General features: G+C 46.5%; 1 protein-coding gene across 10 annotated transcripts in view; it reads left to right on the top strand.

Annotated features, from left to right (window-relative positions):
- Window positions 1-17,025, top strand: part of MAX (MYC associated factor X) — a 109,511-nt gene that overhangs the window by 16,903 nt on the left and 75,583 nt on the right. For 2 of the 10 annotated variants that reach the window (XM_011978316.1, XM_011978315.1), the window contains 2 exons: window positions 7,521-7,644; window positions 8,889-10,429. The exons of 2 other annotated variants lie outside the window; for them this stretch is intronic. In XM_011978316.1, coding sequence (XP_011833706.1) covers window positions 7,521-7,644; window positions 8,889-9,076 — 312 coding nt within the window. In that variant the 3' untranslated portion in view covers window positions 9,077-10,429. Of the gene's footprint in view, window positions 1-1,382; window positions 1,939-7,520; window positions 7,645-8,128; window positions 8,265-8,888; window positions 10,430-17,025 lie in introns of those variants that run through there. 6 more of the 10 variants (XM_011978321.1, XM_011978318.1, XR_001005905.1 and 3 more) reach the window with 5 other exon arrangements.

Below are 17,025 nucleotides of genomic sequence, written 5' to 3'. Positions count from 1 at the left end.
CTTGCCTTAGAGGCCCATATCAAATACTGCCCCACCCTTAGAACCCTCCCATGAACCTCTGTGGCCTTTTGTGGGACCTCTCCTCTGTCTCCCTAATTTCTGTGATCATCTTATCACCTAACTAAATGGTATGCTCCTGTAGGGCAGGAATCTAATGATTCCTTCTGGGAGACTGTCATACAGAATGGGAGAGGTCTCACTCCCCCAGGAGTACTAGAGAGCTCTTCACCTAACATTTTTCACATCTTGAGATTCAGAAGGATAGGGATTGATTACCAGGCCTTGACTTTAGCGTTTTTTTTTTCTCCAACAAAGTTGCAAAAACTTTAGAAAAATGGTAAGAAGAAAAAACATGAGTCCTTCCTTCCTCTAACACAACTGCAGCCTTCCCTTTGATCCTGTGACAAATGCTGCCCAACAGAAATTTAGTGTGAGTCACAAATGCATTTTAAATGTAACTTAAATAAAATTTTCGAGTAGAACCAATTAAAAGGTTAAACAGGTGAAAATTTGAATAATATAATTTATTTAGCCTAATATTAAAAAATAAGTATGATCTCAACATGTAATCAATATATTTAAAATTATTCATTCACCAAGTCTTTAAATTCAACTTAACAGCACATCTCAATTCAGAGTACTCACATTTCAAGTGTTTATTAGCCACATGTGGCTAGTGACTATCAGATCAGATAGTATAATCCGAAAATAGACTCTCCGTACCCCGCTGCCCCATTTAATGTGACTGAATTAGTCATCATCTTAGAGTGGATGTGAAAAGAAACCTGCCTCCTTTTTTTCTCCCCAAAAGCTGCTATTGTTCAATCCATGGATTTATTGATGGAGTCTAAGAAGCAAGGAAATATAGTGTTATCAATTTGTGTATTCCTTCCTGGTCTCTTCATCTACATGCTTCCCACAGGGAAAGTGCTAGTTATAGCTTGCTGCTTTTACATAATATATTTTTTCCCCAGGTCATACAGTGTGCTCATGTTTAGTCATTAGGCATGTTTCTTTTGGGCAATTGGGGCTGCATTCAGTTTTTAAAATTTATAATTAATATGGTGATGGACATCTCTGTATATGTAGCCATTTCTGTAGATTCCAAGAAGTTGGATTTTTGGGTTGAGGGGTATGAGCATCTGACCTTTTTCCGTGTATTGCCAAAATGCTTTCCAAGAGGATTGTTTTTATATCCTCTTCCTTCCACTTCTTTTTTTAAGCAAATTCTAGAGTAGTCTTTTGGTAGTGTTTTGAGAGTACCAGTTTCACGAATTTTTTTTTTGGAAGAGGGTGACTAATTCAGTAAACAAAGGTTAGTAATTTTGTATTCTATTTATTACTTCTGAAATTAATTGCTTTTCCACATGTTTACTAACTAGTTGTATTTCCTCTTTTGGAAATTGTGTACTCCTGTCCTTCATCGTCCAAGTTTGATGCAGAAATGCCACACCTTCATTTCAAGCTACCAAGGGCACAAGAAAAAATAATGAAAGATTTAAAAAAGGATTGTTTTGACCCCTTAAACAAATGTCTTACTCCTCACTTTAATTAAGCTGCTTGCAGGGCTGATAGCTCTGCTTTCCCTGGTGATCAACAAAATGGTCCTGTGGCTGGGGAGGCCCTGGCAGCAGGAAGCCTTCAAGGAGCCGTGGGTCTGTGCTGACTCTGACCTTACAACCTTCCAGGCTCCCTTGCTGGCATTGATGGGGTTCCATTTTTGAATGAACTAGTTTAATGTGGATCCAGATTTATTGTGCGTATTCTTTCGTTTTGGTTTTCAAAAGATGGCTTATTCACATGGAAATGTACACCAGTTTAGCCCTGGGCCCTCCCTTTACCTTCATATGTATAAAAGCTTACACAGTTTTCAGAAAATAAATTGTTTCATTTTCTCTAAAATAACTAGTAAAAAATAAAACAGATGTCAGTTGTTGAGTCCAGCAGTACCTCTTTTTTCATCCCTCCAGATATGGCATTTTGGTTCTTAGGGAAACAAGACAGCTGTAACATCAGCCCACTGGCATCTGTTTTTGGCACTGAAGAGGAAAAGTGTTCAGTAGAGTTAAGATTATTGTTTCTCACGTCAGCACTGGGACCCTAGGGAAGGGCAGTGGTGTTCCTAATGTTAACAATCTAGCAGTACTGTTCTTTTCCTCACCTCTCCCCACCCACTTTCTAAAACAACTTGAATTTTTACAGAAATCCAAGTTACTGTGATAAGATTTATAACTCCAGAAAAGTTTGGAACTCTTGCCTTACATTGAACATTTTTGGGAACCATTGCCTTAAACGAGATTTAATAACCTTAGACTTCATCTGAAGCATCAGTGCTAACAAGTTCAGGAGTCATTTGGGGCCTTAAATGGTTCTATTTAGAATCCGTCTTTTGGGTTTGGGGCCTTTTGTGACATACATAGTCGATTCTTGGTGTGATGTGTGGAGTGGGTGGATGCTGTTCAAAAGCAGAGGTCTGACAGTGGGCGCTTCTGCTTGAGAGGGTTGCCCTTCCCTCTGTCTGCTTACTGCCTTGGGAGGGAATGCAAATGGACACACAGCTGCAGCATAAACAGTAGGAGGGACAGGAACCTGCCAGACCCTCTGCCACACCCTGGGTCTTCTACATTCTTCATTTTGCTTTTATCCTTCTGGGCTGCCAAAAGGTAATGAAGCCAGCAGTACTGTGGGAAGCTGACATTCCCCACCTAACCTTCCACTTCCGCCCTCCAGACCAGATGGTTAGGTCAGTTCTCCCAAGCTAGCTTGCATCTTGAGGCTTTTCTTCTCAATGTGTTTCTGCTAGAAGCCTGTTTAATTCTCACCTGTCTTTAAAATAAAAAAAAAGAAAGAAAAATAACCTTCCTTCAATGCTGCTATCCTGCTATTACAAACTACCGTTTTTCACTTTTTTTTTTTTTTTTTGATGGAGGGGCTCACTCTGTTGTTCAGGCTGGAGTGTGTTGGCACAAGCATGTCTCACTGCAGATTCAGCCCCATGGGCTCGAGATCCTCCCACCTCCGCCTCTCAAGTAGCTGGGACCACATTCGTGTACCACCATGCCTAGCTAATCTTTTGATTTTTTTTTATAGAGCCCATGTGTCTTCCTGTGTTTTCTAGGCTGGTCCCCAACACCTGAGCCCAAGTGATCCTCCCACCTCAGCCTCCCAGGGTGCTGGGATTACAGGCATGAGCCACCGCACCTGGCCTACTTCTTACCTTTCAACCAAATTTTGAAGACTAGTCTTCATCATTGCCTTACTTGCAGCTCAATTCCTACACCCGTTACCCGTGCAGAGACAATTTACCATTGGGCTTTGGCTGTCACCCCTCCAAGAAAACCACCTTCACTGGGGTCTTCCATTGACGTCCTTGTAGGCAAATCAGGTGACTCTTTCGTAGTCCTTTTCCTCCAACTTTCCCCTCCATGACAACACTGTCTCTGCAATTCTATTGATCTTTTTAAATTGGTTCCATAGCTTCCCCTGTGTTCCCAAAATATCAGTGTTCTGGAGGCTTGGATTCAAATCCTGACTCAGCTTCCTACTAGTTTACATAACATTGGGTACATTACAGCTCTGTGTCTCAGTTTCCTCGTTTATAAAATAGAGAAAACATCAGAACGTTGTGTGAGGATGCCTGGCACTTAGTAAGTACTCAGTAAGTGTTAGCTGCTACCATTGTTACCACCCCCATCATCATCATTGTCATTTGTGTTGCTGTGTGCAGCCATGGCTTTGGAGCAAGATCTGGCAAGGCTGCCCAGCATCCTTTTGTGTGGCTCCCAGAGGTGAGAGAGAGGCCTGCTGAGCCCTTTGCGTTTACTCACATGGCTGCATGGGAGGCCTGGCTACCTCTTCAGTCCCTTCAGCCACCATCCACCCTGTCTCAGGGCTCCATCCAAACCATTTAAAGAGCCATTTGTGTTCACAAAGAATCAAAATGATAATTCTGCTAATTATAAAAACTAGCAGGAAAAATAATTTCAGGTTTTTACTGCGTACCCAAGGCAGCACTTGTTCTGTGGACACGTTGACTTACCAAGTTCTATCTGATCAGTCACACTCACATGAAGATAAGGCAGTTGACTCAGCTGACTTAGAGCAATTTTCAGAAAACAGAAACTGAAAGCCCAGGGTTATTCCATAGTCCATGCCATAAATCCCAGGGTTTCTTGCTGGCTTCGTGTTTACTAGTCACATATTACAAGCTCATAAAGACAAGGAATGGCCTTGCCCCCACCTTCATGCTGTGATTGGCAACATGATCACGTATGTAGTGGAAAGATGGGAGTGGAGGATTGCAGGTGAGTCTAGCATTTTTAGCTTCAGCCTTTTGTTTTTTCTTCCTTGGACTACATGCACATGCAAATTTGGGGTATTTCTATATTTTGTGCTTTAAATTTTTTTCTTGTTGGATCTTAATTCTTGTTGGGTTCCCTGGGAAGAGTAAAATAAAGTTAACTCTGAACCATTCTTTTGGACTTGCTGAGGGATCAGGGCACCCTAAGTGACCTAGGGCACTTCTGCTTTCAGCAGAGGATGGACGAAGGGCTGTACTTAGCATTCTGAAGGCCTCATTCTGGGTTTGAACCAATCCAGCCTTCTTTGGACTCCTCTTGTTCCCAAGACACTATGTTCTGAACATCCATGAATTTTATCTTCATCCAAAAACTAGCCCTGAAATGGAAACTGCCATCCCTCACAGATCTTTTTCTCTCTTCTGGCTTGTTTTGCTGTGCTTATTGCTCACTTTTCACTTCTTGATCCTAATTCCCTGGTTTCATGTATAAATATTTGAAGGAGAAACTGGTAGCACAAAGGCTGTTACTCAGTCTGGTCATTCATTAAAAGTTATCACTGAACATTTGCAAGTGCTCTCTGGTTTCAGAGATTGTGCATTTTTTCCCTTGTCCCAGATGCACATGGGTAGTTAGGAGCTAATGTTGCCTTCTGGGAACTGTTAGTTGAAAAAATAGCTTTTACATAGGCAAATTTAAAAAGAGGGATGTAAATATGCATAGCAATTACATCAGTGATGGAAAGGGTAGAATTTGGAGGGCTAGATGGGGTCTTAGAGAATTTCTAATCAGTTGAGGAATAGGCAAGGTGAGAAATGTCTGCAGCCACAGAACCCATTAATGAGAAGCATGTAGAGCACTCCTCTGTCCCTAAATTCCCAAATTCTTCCTCACCACTCTACCACCTCTCATCAATACTAATCATTTTTCATTCCATCTCCAGTATCCAGAGAGGAAGGTATTTTAATTAGTCACTTCTAATTATGTCCTCCTTTTTTCCACCCCATTTTGTCATGTAATAATCAAACCCTAATAAGGCCCCTTTGCAGAAATGGGAAACAGTGTCTGAAGTATCCATTGCTAGGCTAGGAATTGTCATTCCTTCTATATAAGCTGACTGACTCAACTAAAGAAATACATCTCACTTTTTCCCCATCCCACCTTGCCTGTGCTATTCTCCCTATTCAGAGTGACCTTTTGCCACAAACGCCACCTTGGTCTAACACTGGGCTCGCCATTTCAGATAGGATTGCATTGCATGCACACATGCAGCACTAAGGCCAGTGCCTGGCACACAGTAGGTAATCACCCCAGCCAGAAGCCATCTTTCCCGTGGTGTCTCTAATCTCTGCTAGTCAGGTTACGCTTGTCAGCACTGCCCTGTGATTTGTCTGTGTATAAACATATTTATCTCCTCAACTAGATAGTAAGTAAGCTTTGGGGCAAAGAAGCCATGACTAATACATTTTTCCCCACAGTATCTGCCCAGTATCTTATACGTAATTTGCACCTGATAAAAATGGTTGGTTATGAACAGTTTCCTTGAGGAAATTACCTTAAGATGCTATAAGAGGAAAGCCTGGAAATTCTAGTACTTGTGAGGACTGTCTTTCTCCCGCTGTTGTGTTCTGGTTCTTTAGGACCCATTGCGCTTGTAATACAGAATTGTCAAGCACTGCCCACCCTGGGTAAGAAGCTTTCCAGCTGCTCAGGAGACTCTGGCTGGAAGGCATACTTAAGCTACTAGGCTACCCTGCCTTGGGCTTCTCTTGGCTTTGTACTATTCTACCAGTTTGGCTGGCTGCCTGGCCATAAGTAACTCTGACTATGTTTGTAGCCTGGAGAGAATCTCCCAGACAAGTTTGATGTCTAGGGGCACAGTAACATGACATCTATGTTATTGACTTACGAACTTACTCTAACAAGGCAGTACCCAGGCAACCCACAGCCATTGTAGAGGTGTGGTTGTTTCCTGAAATGGCCCAATCTCGTGCTCTTCCTGTGTTGACATCAAGCGCCGACAGCTTTTATGAAAGTCTCTTTAGCCAGGAAGGCTGAAATAGTGACACGGCATCGTTCAGTTGGGAATAGTTAACAATGGTTTCAGAGTTTGGCTGGAATCTTGGGTCTTGATGAAACACATTGTACCCATTCCCATCTCAAGCCAGGCCCTAGCAGAATGAGTGACCTAAAGCTTTCATTTAAGTAGTATTTTAATGTTTCCAGACATAGCCAAGCTAAAGACTTCAAAGCAACCTAAAGAACCAGAGGGGATGAGAGGAGTACAATTCAGGAATCAGATGGCTCTGAGTTTAAATCCAGGCTGTGCCACTGTCTAGCTGGTGATTTTGAATAAACTGGTATACTTCTCTGATCCTTGGGTTCCTAGCAGAGCTACCTCTGAGACTATGCTTGTGAGGTAAGCACTTGGCACCTTGTATGTCACAAAGAAGACCTTCACAGATGCAGTGGCTCACGCCTGTCATCCCAGCAGTTTGGGAGGCCGAGGGGGGTGGATCACCTGAGGTCAGGAGTTTGAGACCAGTCTGGCCAACATGGTGAAACCCCATCTTTACTAAAAATATAAAAATTAACCAGGCAGCGTGGCATGCATCTGAACCCAGCTACTCTGGAGGCTGAGGCAGAAGAATCACTTGAACCCGGGAGGTGGATGTTGCAGTGAGCTGAGATCACACCACTCTACTCCAGCCTGGGCAACAGAGCAAGACTACATCTCCAAAAAAAAAAAAAAAAAAAAAAAAAAACCGGCTGGGCACGGGGTAACCTGTAATCCCAGCACTTTGGGAGGCCAAGGTGGGATCACCTGAGGCCAGGAGTTCGAGACCAGCCTGGCTAACATGGTGAAACCCCATTTCTACTAAAAATACAAAAAAATTAGCTGGGGGTGGTGGCGCATGCCTGTAATCCTAGCTACTCAGGAGGCTGAGGCAGGAGAATCACTTGAACCTGGGAGACGGAGGTTGCAGTGAGCCAAGATCACGTCATTGCACTCCAGCCTGGGCAACAAGAGAGAAACTCCGTCTCAAAAAAAAATACAACAAAAAAAGAAGGCCTACAGTAGCCATTACTGTATTTCTTCAGCCTTTTCCCACCTTATCCTCTTGATTCCAGCCACCCAGGCAGTTGCTGCAGGCCGGGTTCCCTCACTGCCTGGATTCGGTTTTTATTTTGTCCCCTGTGCTTTTTCTCATATTGCCACAGGCATCCCGGGCCCAAATCCTAGACAAAGCCACAGAGTATATCCAGTATATGCGAAGGAAAAACCACACACACCAGCAAGATATTGACGACCTCAAGCGGCAGAATGCTCTTCTGGAGCAGCAAGGTGAGCACCCAAGCTCGTGGGGCAGCTGGCCCTGCTGTGCTCTGGCTGGGTCAGGCTTTGGCACCTAGGCCTGCAGAGTCAGAGCCAGTCATGGAGTGTGTGCTCAGAAGCAGGCTTGGTCCTGCTTCTTGGGACCTGAGTAGCTGAGTGTTAGAGCCGTCCTGAGGAAGGACCTGAGATGCTAGTGAGGAGACAGTGGAAGCTAGGAAGTTGGACATCTGGAGACTTGTATCTTTTCTGGCCTGACCTCTCCCCTTCTTGGGGCTCAGGTGCTCTGCCTGCAGTAGGGATCACACCTGGCATCAGGTGTCTGAAAAGAGCTTTGAGGTCCTTGGAGTGGAATGTGCTATGTAAGTACCAGAGACTCCAGGTGTTCAGGGACAGTGAGCCCTCCCCATTGTCAATGGTAGTCCAATCGGGGCAGCCTGTGGGCTAGGCCCATGCTGTTCTCAATGCTCACACCCGCCTTTTCCTACAACCACAGGGGAAAGCAAGAGCTGATCAAGTTGTTTGTTCCTGGGGAATTCACTTCTCTTCCTCCCTCATGGAAGATGCAAGTAAAAGGAAATGCAAGTAACCACCTGGGTTAGAAAACCTCAAATAAAATAAAGTAAAATAAATGGGTTGACCTTCCAGGCTCAAGCTGAGCTGAACCAAGAGATGGGCAGTGGGTGGTGTCAGTGGGTTGGTTACTGGGCCAAGCAGCCTGCATGTAGGGGCTATTGGAAAAGCCCAGGTATTTTATGTGTATTGGTGACTTGCTTCCAAGTGTCCAGCTTGTCATTTCAAGTGGATCTTGTACACGAGAGCTAAGCCAAAACTGTTATTTGGCTGATACGTCTTATGTCATCCTTTTCTGCTGTTGCGTGGCCTCACACCTTGTGGAGCCTCATGCTCCTGGGCCAGCTTCTCCTCTGTTATTGCACTTCTAAATCCCACAGGGAGCTCACGCTCCAGTCTCTCCGCAGGGGCTTCCACGGCAGGACGGTGACATCACAAGCCTTCTCTTCGGGGTTGGGTGGGATTGCAGAGTATCCGCTGGCTCCCAGGTCCGGCTGGGAAAGGCGGGAGGGAAATGAAGTGTGTGAGTGAACAGCCACCCGAAGGGAGTACTTCTGAGCATCTTGCGCCTTGGGGGCCAACAAGCAAGCCCTTAGGAAGAACAGGCTGGACCCTGAGTCTGAGACTCGGTTACTCCCCAAGTCTCCAGAAGGCAGTAACACACTCCCTTGGTTGCCTTTTAGTCCGTGCACTGGAGAAGGCGAGGTCAAGTGCCCAACTGCAGACCAACTACCCCTCCTCAGACAACAGCCTCTACACCAACGCCAAGGGCAGCACCATCTCTGCCTTCGATGGGGGCTCGGACTCCAGCTCGGAGTCTGAGCCTGAAGAGCCCCAAAGCAGGAAGAAGCTCCGGATGGAGGCCAGCTAAGCCACTCGGGGCAGGCCAGCAATAAAAACTGTCTGTCTCCATCGTCTCATCCTCCTTTCAGTTCATCGGTAGAACCCTCGGAAGCATCTAAAAGACTCTATTTTTCTCTTTCTCCCTTTTTTTTTTTTAAATTTTTATTTTTACGTAGAAGCTCTTGGACAACAGCTCTTGTTCTCCTTCCCCATTTCCACTGTATATTTTTTTTAACGTATTCCCTTCAGGGATTCCCTGTCCCCACCAGGAATTTTTAAACCAAAACACCCCAACTTGGCAGCTTTTTCTGTGGAGGACAGACGGCCGGCCAGACCTCTGAGCACATAGTGTCCTGCCCACCCTACCAGCTCCTCCAGCCCTGCCAGGCACATGCCCGGAGGACGCCTGCCCTGCCCAGGCGGCCTCCTGGTCCGCCCTCACCTCTGATAGACTTTGTGAATCTGAACTGCTCTACTTTGAGAAGATGACCGGTTTGGAGTAATCAGAATGAACCCTCCTCCTTTTTAAGGGTTTTTTTTTTTTTCCTTTTTCTAAAAAGCTATGTATCGCTCCTATTGAAAGACCAGATTCTTAAAGAAGTTTGTGGCATAAAAAGAAAGTGGGGACAGATTCGCAGCACAGAGTCCCTGGCATGTTTCACTCCTGCTTCTCTCAGCCAGCTGTTTAAGCCTGCGGTGCCAGCCTCACGGAGGGCCGTGTGACACTCTTGTGGTATGTATGGGAGATGGCAGCAGTGAAGCAGCAGCCACCAGAGAGTGGCCATTTAAGGGTTGGGACAGGGAGGGTGTTTTGGGTGGCATAGAGGTTTTGTATTGAGGGCCAGTGATGATGTTTTGATATTTATTTCCTGCTACTTAAATTTGAATCTGAGTGAATTGTACCTATTTCTGATGATGTCGGTCTTGCAAAGCGACAGATTCATAAAGTAATGATGAAATCTTTCTTTCTTCCCGTGTGTATTTCTAAGAAATAGAGCCAACTGATTTTGTATGTAAATACCAAGAGCAATTTACCTGGTACTAAACCCGCACCCCAGTGCGGACCCTTCCCAGCCCTCACCCCACTTCCTTTCCTACTGTCCTGGAACCTGTCTCCATTGCGTGATCCAGCCCTGGTTCTGGCTGTGGTCAACAGATCCCAGTGAAGGGTTTTGTGTGTTTAGGCCTCATTTCTTTGTCTTTTTCCTACTCTGTTCCTGGCATTTGCTGATTTCTAGTGTATACTCTGTAGTCTCTGTTTGTGTTTGATTCCATTCCATGGAAATAAAAAGTATGTTGTACATACTGCCGAAGAATTGTCTTGCAAGTTAAGGCTTCCCCCTTTACTATAAGACTATAAATAAAAACTTATTTTATCCTTCTTGGTGGTGGTGTCTTCTTGCCCTTGTTAAGGCCAAGGTTGATGAGAGACCCCTCTGGAAGCTGTTAGGGCCTCAGTGGAAGCCTGAGTGAGAAGTGGAGGTGGCTTACCTGGTCTTGCAGAACCAGGAGCAGCCATAAGTCAAAGTTGCTTCACCTTTCTCCCCCTTTCTCAACCCAGCCTGAGAGAGTAAATGGGTGGTGATGGCTTTGTTCATTGGATGAGGTTTTTGAGGTTCAACGGGGATGTAGCCTTAGCTGTGGCAACATTTCTAGATCTAGTTTCTGCTAAGCAAGTGACCTTTGGGGGAATTGGTAGCTCAGAGCTGTGGTTCAGGTTCTCCTGGTAATGAGTGCCCAGTTCAGAGGTGGCTGTTCTCCAGGACCTTTCAGTTTCTAGACAGTTCCAGTTTATTAAGAGGAGGCAGCAGAGCTGCCAAGGACTGGAAGTCAAGAAGGCTCCAACTGCACCGAGTTAGCTCTATTCAGACTGGGACCCAACACCAAACTGAACTGGTTTGACCTTGGAAGAAAAAGGAATTATGGCCAGAACACAGCTCAGCCTTGGTTTTCCTGTCTTGCTGACAGGAAATACTGCTGTTCCTAGACCCAGAGATGAAGTCAAGTCAGATCAGTTCTTGGATTTGTCACTATCTTTAGAATGGTGGAGAGCGCTGTGGCTCTTATCAATTGTATGTCAAATCCATAATATCTTATTTTGTTTAATGGGAGCTGGGGCAGATGGGTCATGTCTCTATAAGAGGCAATTTGAAACATGATCAAGCCTCCAAAGGCCATGATTACATTAAGGAAAAGAAAAATGTTGGGAAAGCAAGATCCTGTTTATTAAAGGTACTTCTTTTCAAGGAAGAGGAAAGAGACTGTAATAAGGAAGAAATGGAAATGAGAATCAAGTTATTGCCTAAAGCCCTCAAGGTTAACATGCTTTTCTCTTTTTCATTGCCCTTAACTATATCTCCTTGTATATCTGGGCTTAAGTATACAGTTGATTTGCTTAGTATTGGTGTTAGAAGCGAGCTGTGGGTGAAGCCGTGTTGATGCAGAGATGGAAGTTATGTGAAGTTGGCACCCAGTAGGGAGATAGCAAACAGGAAGGGGCAGTCAAGCCAGCATGGGGACAGGTGGTGTCCCTGAGAGCCAGTCCCTGGCTCCAGTGTATTGCCTAGACAAAGGATTGAGCTTAGGCTTCTCTAGATTTCAGTAAACCAGTTAGAAGACAAGGGGCACAGTGGCTAGGTGGCTGGAAAATCCGAACCACCTGATTGGCATGGTGAGTGGACTTTGGCATGGGGTGGAGGTACCACTGGAAGCAGCTTCCTGGACAGGAACACAGGGCAGGGGAGCTCCGCCTGGAGACTGCTCAGCTGAAAGGGACAAGTCAAAGTCACAGCCAAAGCTCTTCCTGGAATGTGTGTCTAGGAAGTGAGTGTGAGTATTCCCTCAGGATACCAAAGTCTGACCATAGCTTACTCTCTCACAGTAATTGTAATCTCTGGTTTATTTTTTTACATTACTCTGGACAGTCACTTGCACAAAGCCAGATAAGCTGTAGATTTGCTTGGTCACTGTGGCAGGTGGCTTCACTGAGGGGTCTGTTAAGCTTGCTATTTCCCTACCTTTACAGTTGCCCCAAGTGCAAGGGTGTTTAAAATGGCCCAGTTTTTAAAGTTCTTGATATGCTAACCCCATTGTAAAACGTCGACAACTTCTTAGGTAAAGAACCTAAGCTCACAGAGCTGTCATCTTAGCTGAGACGTTTAAAAAACAAGACTGAGTAGATGACGGGAGCCAGAGCCCTGAACTGGGACTGAAGTAAGCAGAATTCTGTTTCTGATAATATGTGTGTTTTATGCTTGGCCTCTGAAAGCAGACTGGCTGGGTTCACAGTCCTGTCTCTGCCACTCGGCGGCTGTGTTACTTCTCCCAGCCTCAGCGTCTTTATCTATAAAATGAGGATAATAATAGCACTAGCCTCATGAGATGGTTATGAGGATTAAATGAGATAATGCTTATAATGTGCTTGACCTCAGGACCAAGCAAGCACTGAGGTGCCTCTGCTGCCATTATCTACACAAAACATGTGAGCAGGGCTGACTCAGCAAGGTGGAAAAAGCCAGCTCCCGGACACCTTCCCTAAAGTGAGTAAGGGTTGACTTCTCGGTGTATCACAAATGCTTCCCACTCCTCAGAGATGTGCCCCATCCTTACCAGGCACAGTGAGTAAAGAGAGCAAGGTGACGCCAGGACTGGACTGACAAACTCTTCAAGACTGAAGCGGCCCCTGTGGGTACATTAATCAGATCTGGTGTCAACACGAGCGAAGCTCTGCCCGTTCCCTCCCACCACGATTCAGTGGCATCACTCAGCTTTGGACCCTATTGGAGGCCCAGGCAGAACTGCTCAGAAGCCCCATGTGGTGTTACTCAAAGTGGGATCCTTGGATCATGCCCAGGGCTGCTTGTTAAAAGGATTCCTGGGCTCTGACTCCTCTGATCTAAAGTGTGCATTGGCCCACCAGTCAGTTTAACAAGCTCTTTCAGGTGGTGCTTGAGTCACTCAGGTTTGACTCCCAAAAGTAATATAACCCGGGGAACCAAAAGGACACTGTTGGGGAAGTTAGGCACAGCTGAGCTGAATTAGCGAAGTGGCTCTGAGGTCAGGATGAAGGTGGGGGAGGTGGGCTTGTTATAATTCAACCCTTAGAGCTGCCTTCATGAGTCTGCGTGCTCCCAGTAGGGCTCCGATGCTCTGGGGGGCTGGCTGAGCTACCAAGTTATTCAACTTAAGAAGGAAGAAAGCTGAGGGCTGCCTCCACCACCCCCTTTAGAAGCCCCAAGAACTCATTTCTGTAGCATGCCTTGGCTGGCCTCTGGTCCCCAGGCAGGTTTTATAATCCAGCCAGAGCAAGGCTGTCTCTCAGGCCTGGTCACCAGGCTGCGTTCTCAAAAGCCTCTGGGAACATGAAACTAGAGCATTCCTTTCTTCAAAACTGTTTTTCTAGCCTGAAGAGGAAACCCAGGTAGGAAAAAAGAGTTTGCCAATGTCTACACTGCTAGATAGCGAATAGTCAGAGAATTTCCTTCAGTGCCTGGGGTCTACTCAGGCAGCAGCTAACTCATACATCCCCAGAGTTTCCTTGGGAAGGGAATAACATATTTTCTAGTTAACTTCCTCAGGGAGAAAACCAATTTGGCTAAGCCAGGCCTAACTATAGGTAGGACTGGGTGACCCCACCAGGCAGGCCTGTGCATGGGTTTTGGAAGCTCTCCTGGCAAACCCTCATCACCCTGCTGGTAAGTGTTGTCATTTCTTGGTGTTTTACTGGGGTCGGTGTGGGGAAGGAGCCCAAGGAGCTTCAGAATGACTGCCAGCGCGGATAGGGCTAGGGGCTCTGAGCCCGCCTGTCTGGACTGCCATGCCAGCTACAACCCTTAACTTTGGGGTTACATTGCTCTGGCTTCCTGAGCCATAATGTGAGGACAATAATAGCACCAAGTGCCATTGTGAGGCTTAAAGGAGTGTGAAAAGCACATGAATTGTTCCTGGCATTTAATACTCAATAAATACTGTCAAATCTTAAGTCTATCTGCCATCAGATGTCCTGGGCAGTGCAGCCATTTTTGAGTTTTGTTAAAATGTGGAGTGAGGCTGGGCGTGGTATCTCACGCCTGTAATACCAGCACTTTGGGAGGCCAAGGCGGGTGGATCATTTGAGGTCAGGAGTTTGAGATGAGCCTGGTCAATGTGGTGAAACCCCGTCTCTACTAAAAATACAAAAAAATTAGCTGAGCCTGGTGGCGCATGCCTGTGGTCCCAGCTACTCAGGAGGCTGAGGCAGGAGAATCCATTGAACCCAGAAGGCGAAGGTTGCATTGAGCCAAGATCACGCCACTACACTCCAGCCTAGGTGACACAGCAAGACTCCCTCTCAAAAAAAAAAAAAAAAAAAAAAAAAGTGGAGTGAAAAAACTCTCCTTTTCTCTGATGTAATAAGAGTTTAGTGTATTAAAATCCTTGAAAGGAGAGTTAAATGTATGTTCAATGCTAAAAGGCAGTAAAAATTTGTATGTTTTCTGAAAGAACTTGGGCAAGACCACAAATCCGTTGCCTTTTGGAGAAAGAAAATGGAGTTGGGGAATGAAATATACCCTTGCGGGCTGGCTCAGAGCCATTAACCATTAACATACTGGTGACTTTGTGCTGTTCTTCATTCCAGTTTCAGTTTGTGCTTCTGCAGTGCTGGGTGGCAGGCGCTGTGCCAGGTGCAGATACTGCAAGCGCATCCTGTGCCTGCCCTGTGTTTCTTGCCCAGGGCTGGTTATGACCGTGGGCAAGCCATCGCTTTTCAGCCTTCCCCTTCAGGGACCCCTTGAGCAGAATCTGCCTGGTGGGTGAGGTGGGGCAGGTGAGCCTCATGACTGGGCCGAGGGGCCCTCATGCTCTAGCTCACTCTGGGTCCCACGTGCACGCATGCACACACAGCACACCCAGCAGGATGGGTGTGTCTAGAAGAATGCCGAGCAGGTGGCCTTGGACAATTCACAACCAGCCGAGCAGGTCCCCTCCTGTGCCCTGTACTAGATGCCAGCTGCCCCAGCAGGCCTGTTGTGACTGCCAGGCCCCATTTAGGATTGTTTTCCTCTGATGTCCTTTGCAGGGTGGGGCTCTTGTATACCCACAGCCTGCTCTGGGCAAAATTATGTAGCACGGTCTCTGCTATTAATTTTTTCCAGTAAATTAAAGGCTAGAGAAGAAGAAGAAAAAGAATCAAGGATCCAATATTAAGAAATCTGAACCCAAACCTTCCACTCCAGTGCTGAACATGGTGAAGGATTAAGCCTCCTGTCAAGAAAAACAAGCCTGACAGCCTGTAGGCCGATAGAGGGAGGTGGGTCTTCTCTCCAGAAGCCTACTTCTGCAGGAACCCAAGAGTATGGAATGAGCCGTGCAAAGTCGGATTCAAAAAATAACCCACTGGGCACGCACCCCCGGTCACTCATCCAGTGTCCAGCTGGCAGCCTGGCAGCCCATGGCTCCCATGCACAGTGCTTGAGAGCTTCATTGTTTCCTATCTGCCGGTGCTATCAACAGCTCTGGGGTGGCAGGGGCAGATCTTGGGCTAAAGGACAGTGGCCAACGGCTTTGGGCCAAAAGGCCACAGCAAAACCAGCCAACTGAGAGAAGGAATGTCATGTCCACAGCGAATACCTACTGCAGCAAGGCTGTAGGAGACTTTGGGGAGGAAGGAGGGACCCTGTTTCCCATCCAGCTCCCTTTGTGCACAGTGGTGGTGCGCAGGTATTTCCAACTGGGAGCCCCCACAGGGTCAGTGGCTGGTCTGTGCACTTGCTACTGGACCCCTAGCACTGTGCCTGGCACATGCAGATGTGCGTGTGCCAGTGGACTCCAGCCTCGTGATGTACCTTCATCTCTGTGCCCTTGATAGGGCGGTTCCAGGGTTACCTCTGCATGAGTTCAACCCTCAGGTATTTGAACAGCACGTAGCCTCAGCCCAGCACTGTGCTGGCTACTGGGGCAATCTAGGCAGCTTATAAAGGCTGGGCCTTGCCTTGAAGCTTAGTTAGAGATGAGACTTAGGCATTTAGCACAAATGGGCATGTCTGGGCTCCGAGTGCCAGAGGAGTTCAGGAGATGGGCCCTCAGTGAGAGTGGTTTGGCACTATGGGAAGGGCAGGACTGCCAGGTGATTGCTTCTCAAGCTCTTGATGGGCTCTCCTTCTGTCCTGCCCACAAGAGCCCAGCCTTGGGCTCCCCATCTAGCTGTCCAGAGAGGCTGGGGAAGGCTGTTGGTGAAGGGAGGGTGGGCCAGAGCCACCTGCTGTGCACAGGTTGGGTCACCATTCCTATTCCACTTTCACTGATCCCTTGGTATCCAGGCACATGGCAGCCACTGCTCCGGAGAGTGGAGCCTAGCAAGGAACATGGACACCCAGCACTTCTGTCATCACCATCACCATCTGCATCTGCTTTACCTGGCTTACCTCTCCATTCAGCACACCTGGGAGCAGTGTCCTTGCAGCCCTTCCCCCTTGACAGAGCTGTGACATTGAGCCCTGCCCTGGTCCAGTAGCTGAGGGCCCAGGCTCCCCTTGCCTCCTTTGTCCCATCAGCCCAGGTACGGAAGGTGGCAATGAAGTCTCACACTCAGGGTAACCAACATGCAGTACTTATGGAAAGACTAATGTGATCAAGGGTTGAGAGAATAGTATACTGAACCTAAATGTACCCATTACATAGTGTGAACAACTATCAACATGCAGTAGTCAATGAAAGCAAAGGGATAATAAAAATGCACTATTACTGAAAGTAAGAAAGTGTGGGGTATGTTAGAGAGACAAAGGAGCCAACTGAGAAAGCTCCCAAAGGCAAAACTGCAACAATTTGAGTAACAACATAAATGTAGCATTGGAACATAATATGAAGTATAAATATTTATGAGTCCATAGTGATATAAAGAAATGATTGAATAAATTGAGAATAAACATCTCCCATGTATTCCCATGTAGAATTCCAGGTAGTTTATGTATTTGCTCTGCCTTCAAGGATGTGGAGCAT

The sequence above is a fragment of the Mandrillus leucophaeus genome, unplaced genomic scaffold (genome assembly GCF_000951045.1).
Source record: "Mandrillus leucophaeus isolate KB7577 unplaced genomic scaffold, Mleu.le_1.0 Scaffold192, whole genome shotgun sequence".
Lineage (NCBI taxonomy): Eukaryota > Metazoa > Chordata > Mammalia > Primates > Cercopithecidae > Mandrillus > Mandrillus leucophaeus.
This window is presented reverse-complemented; position numbering and strand designations above follow the sequence as displayed.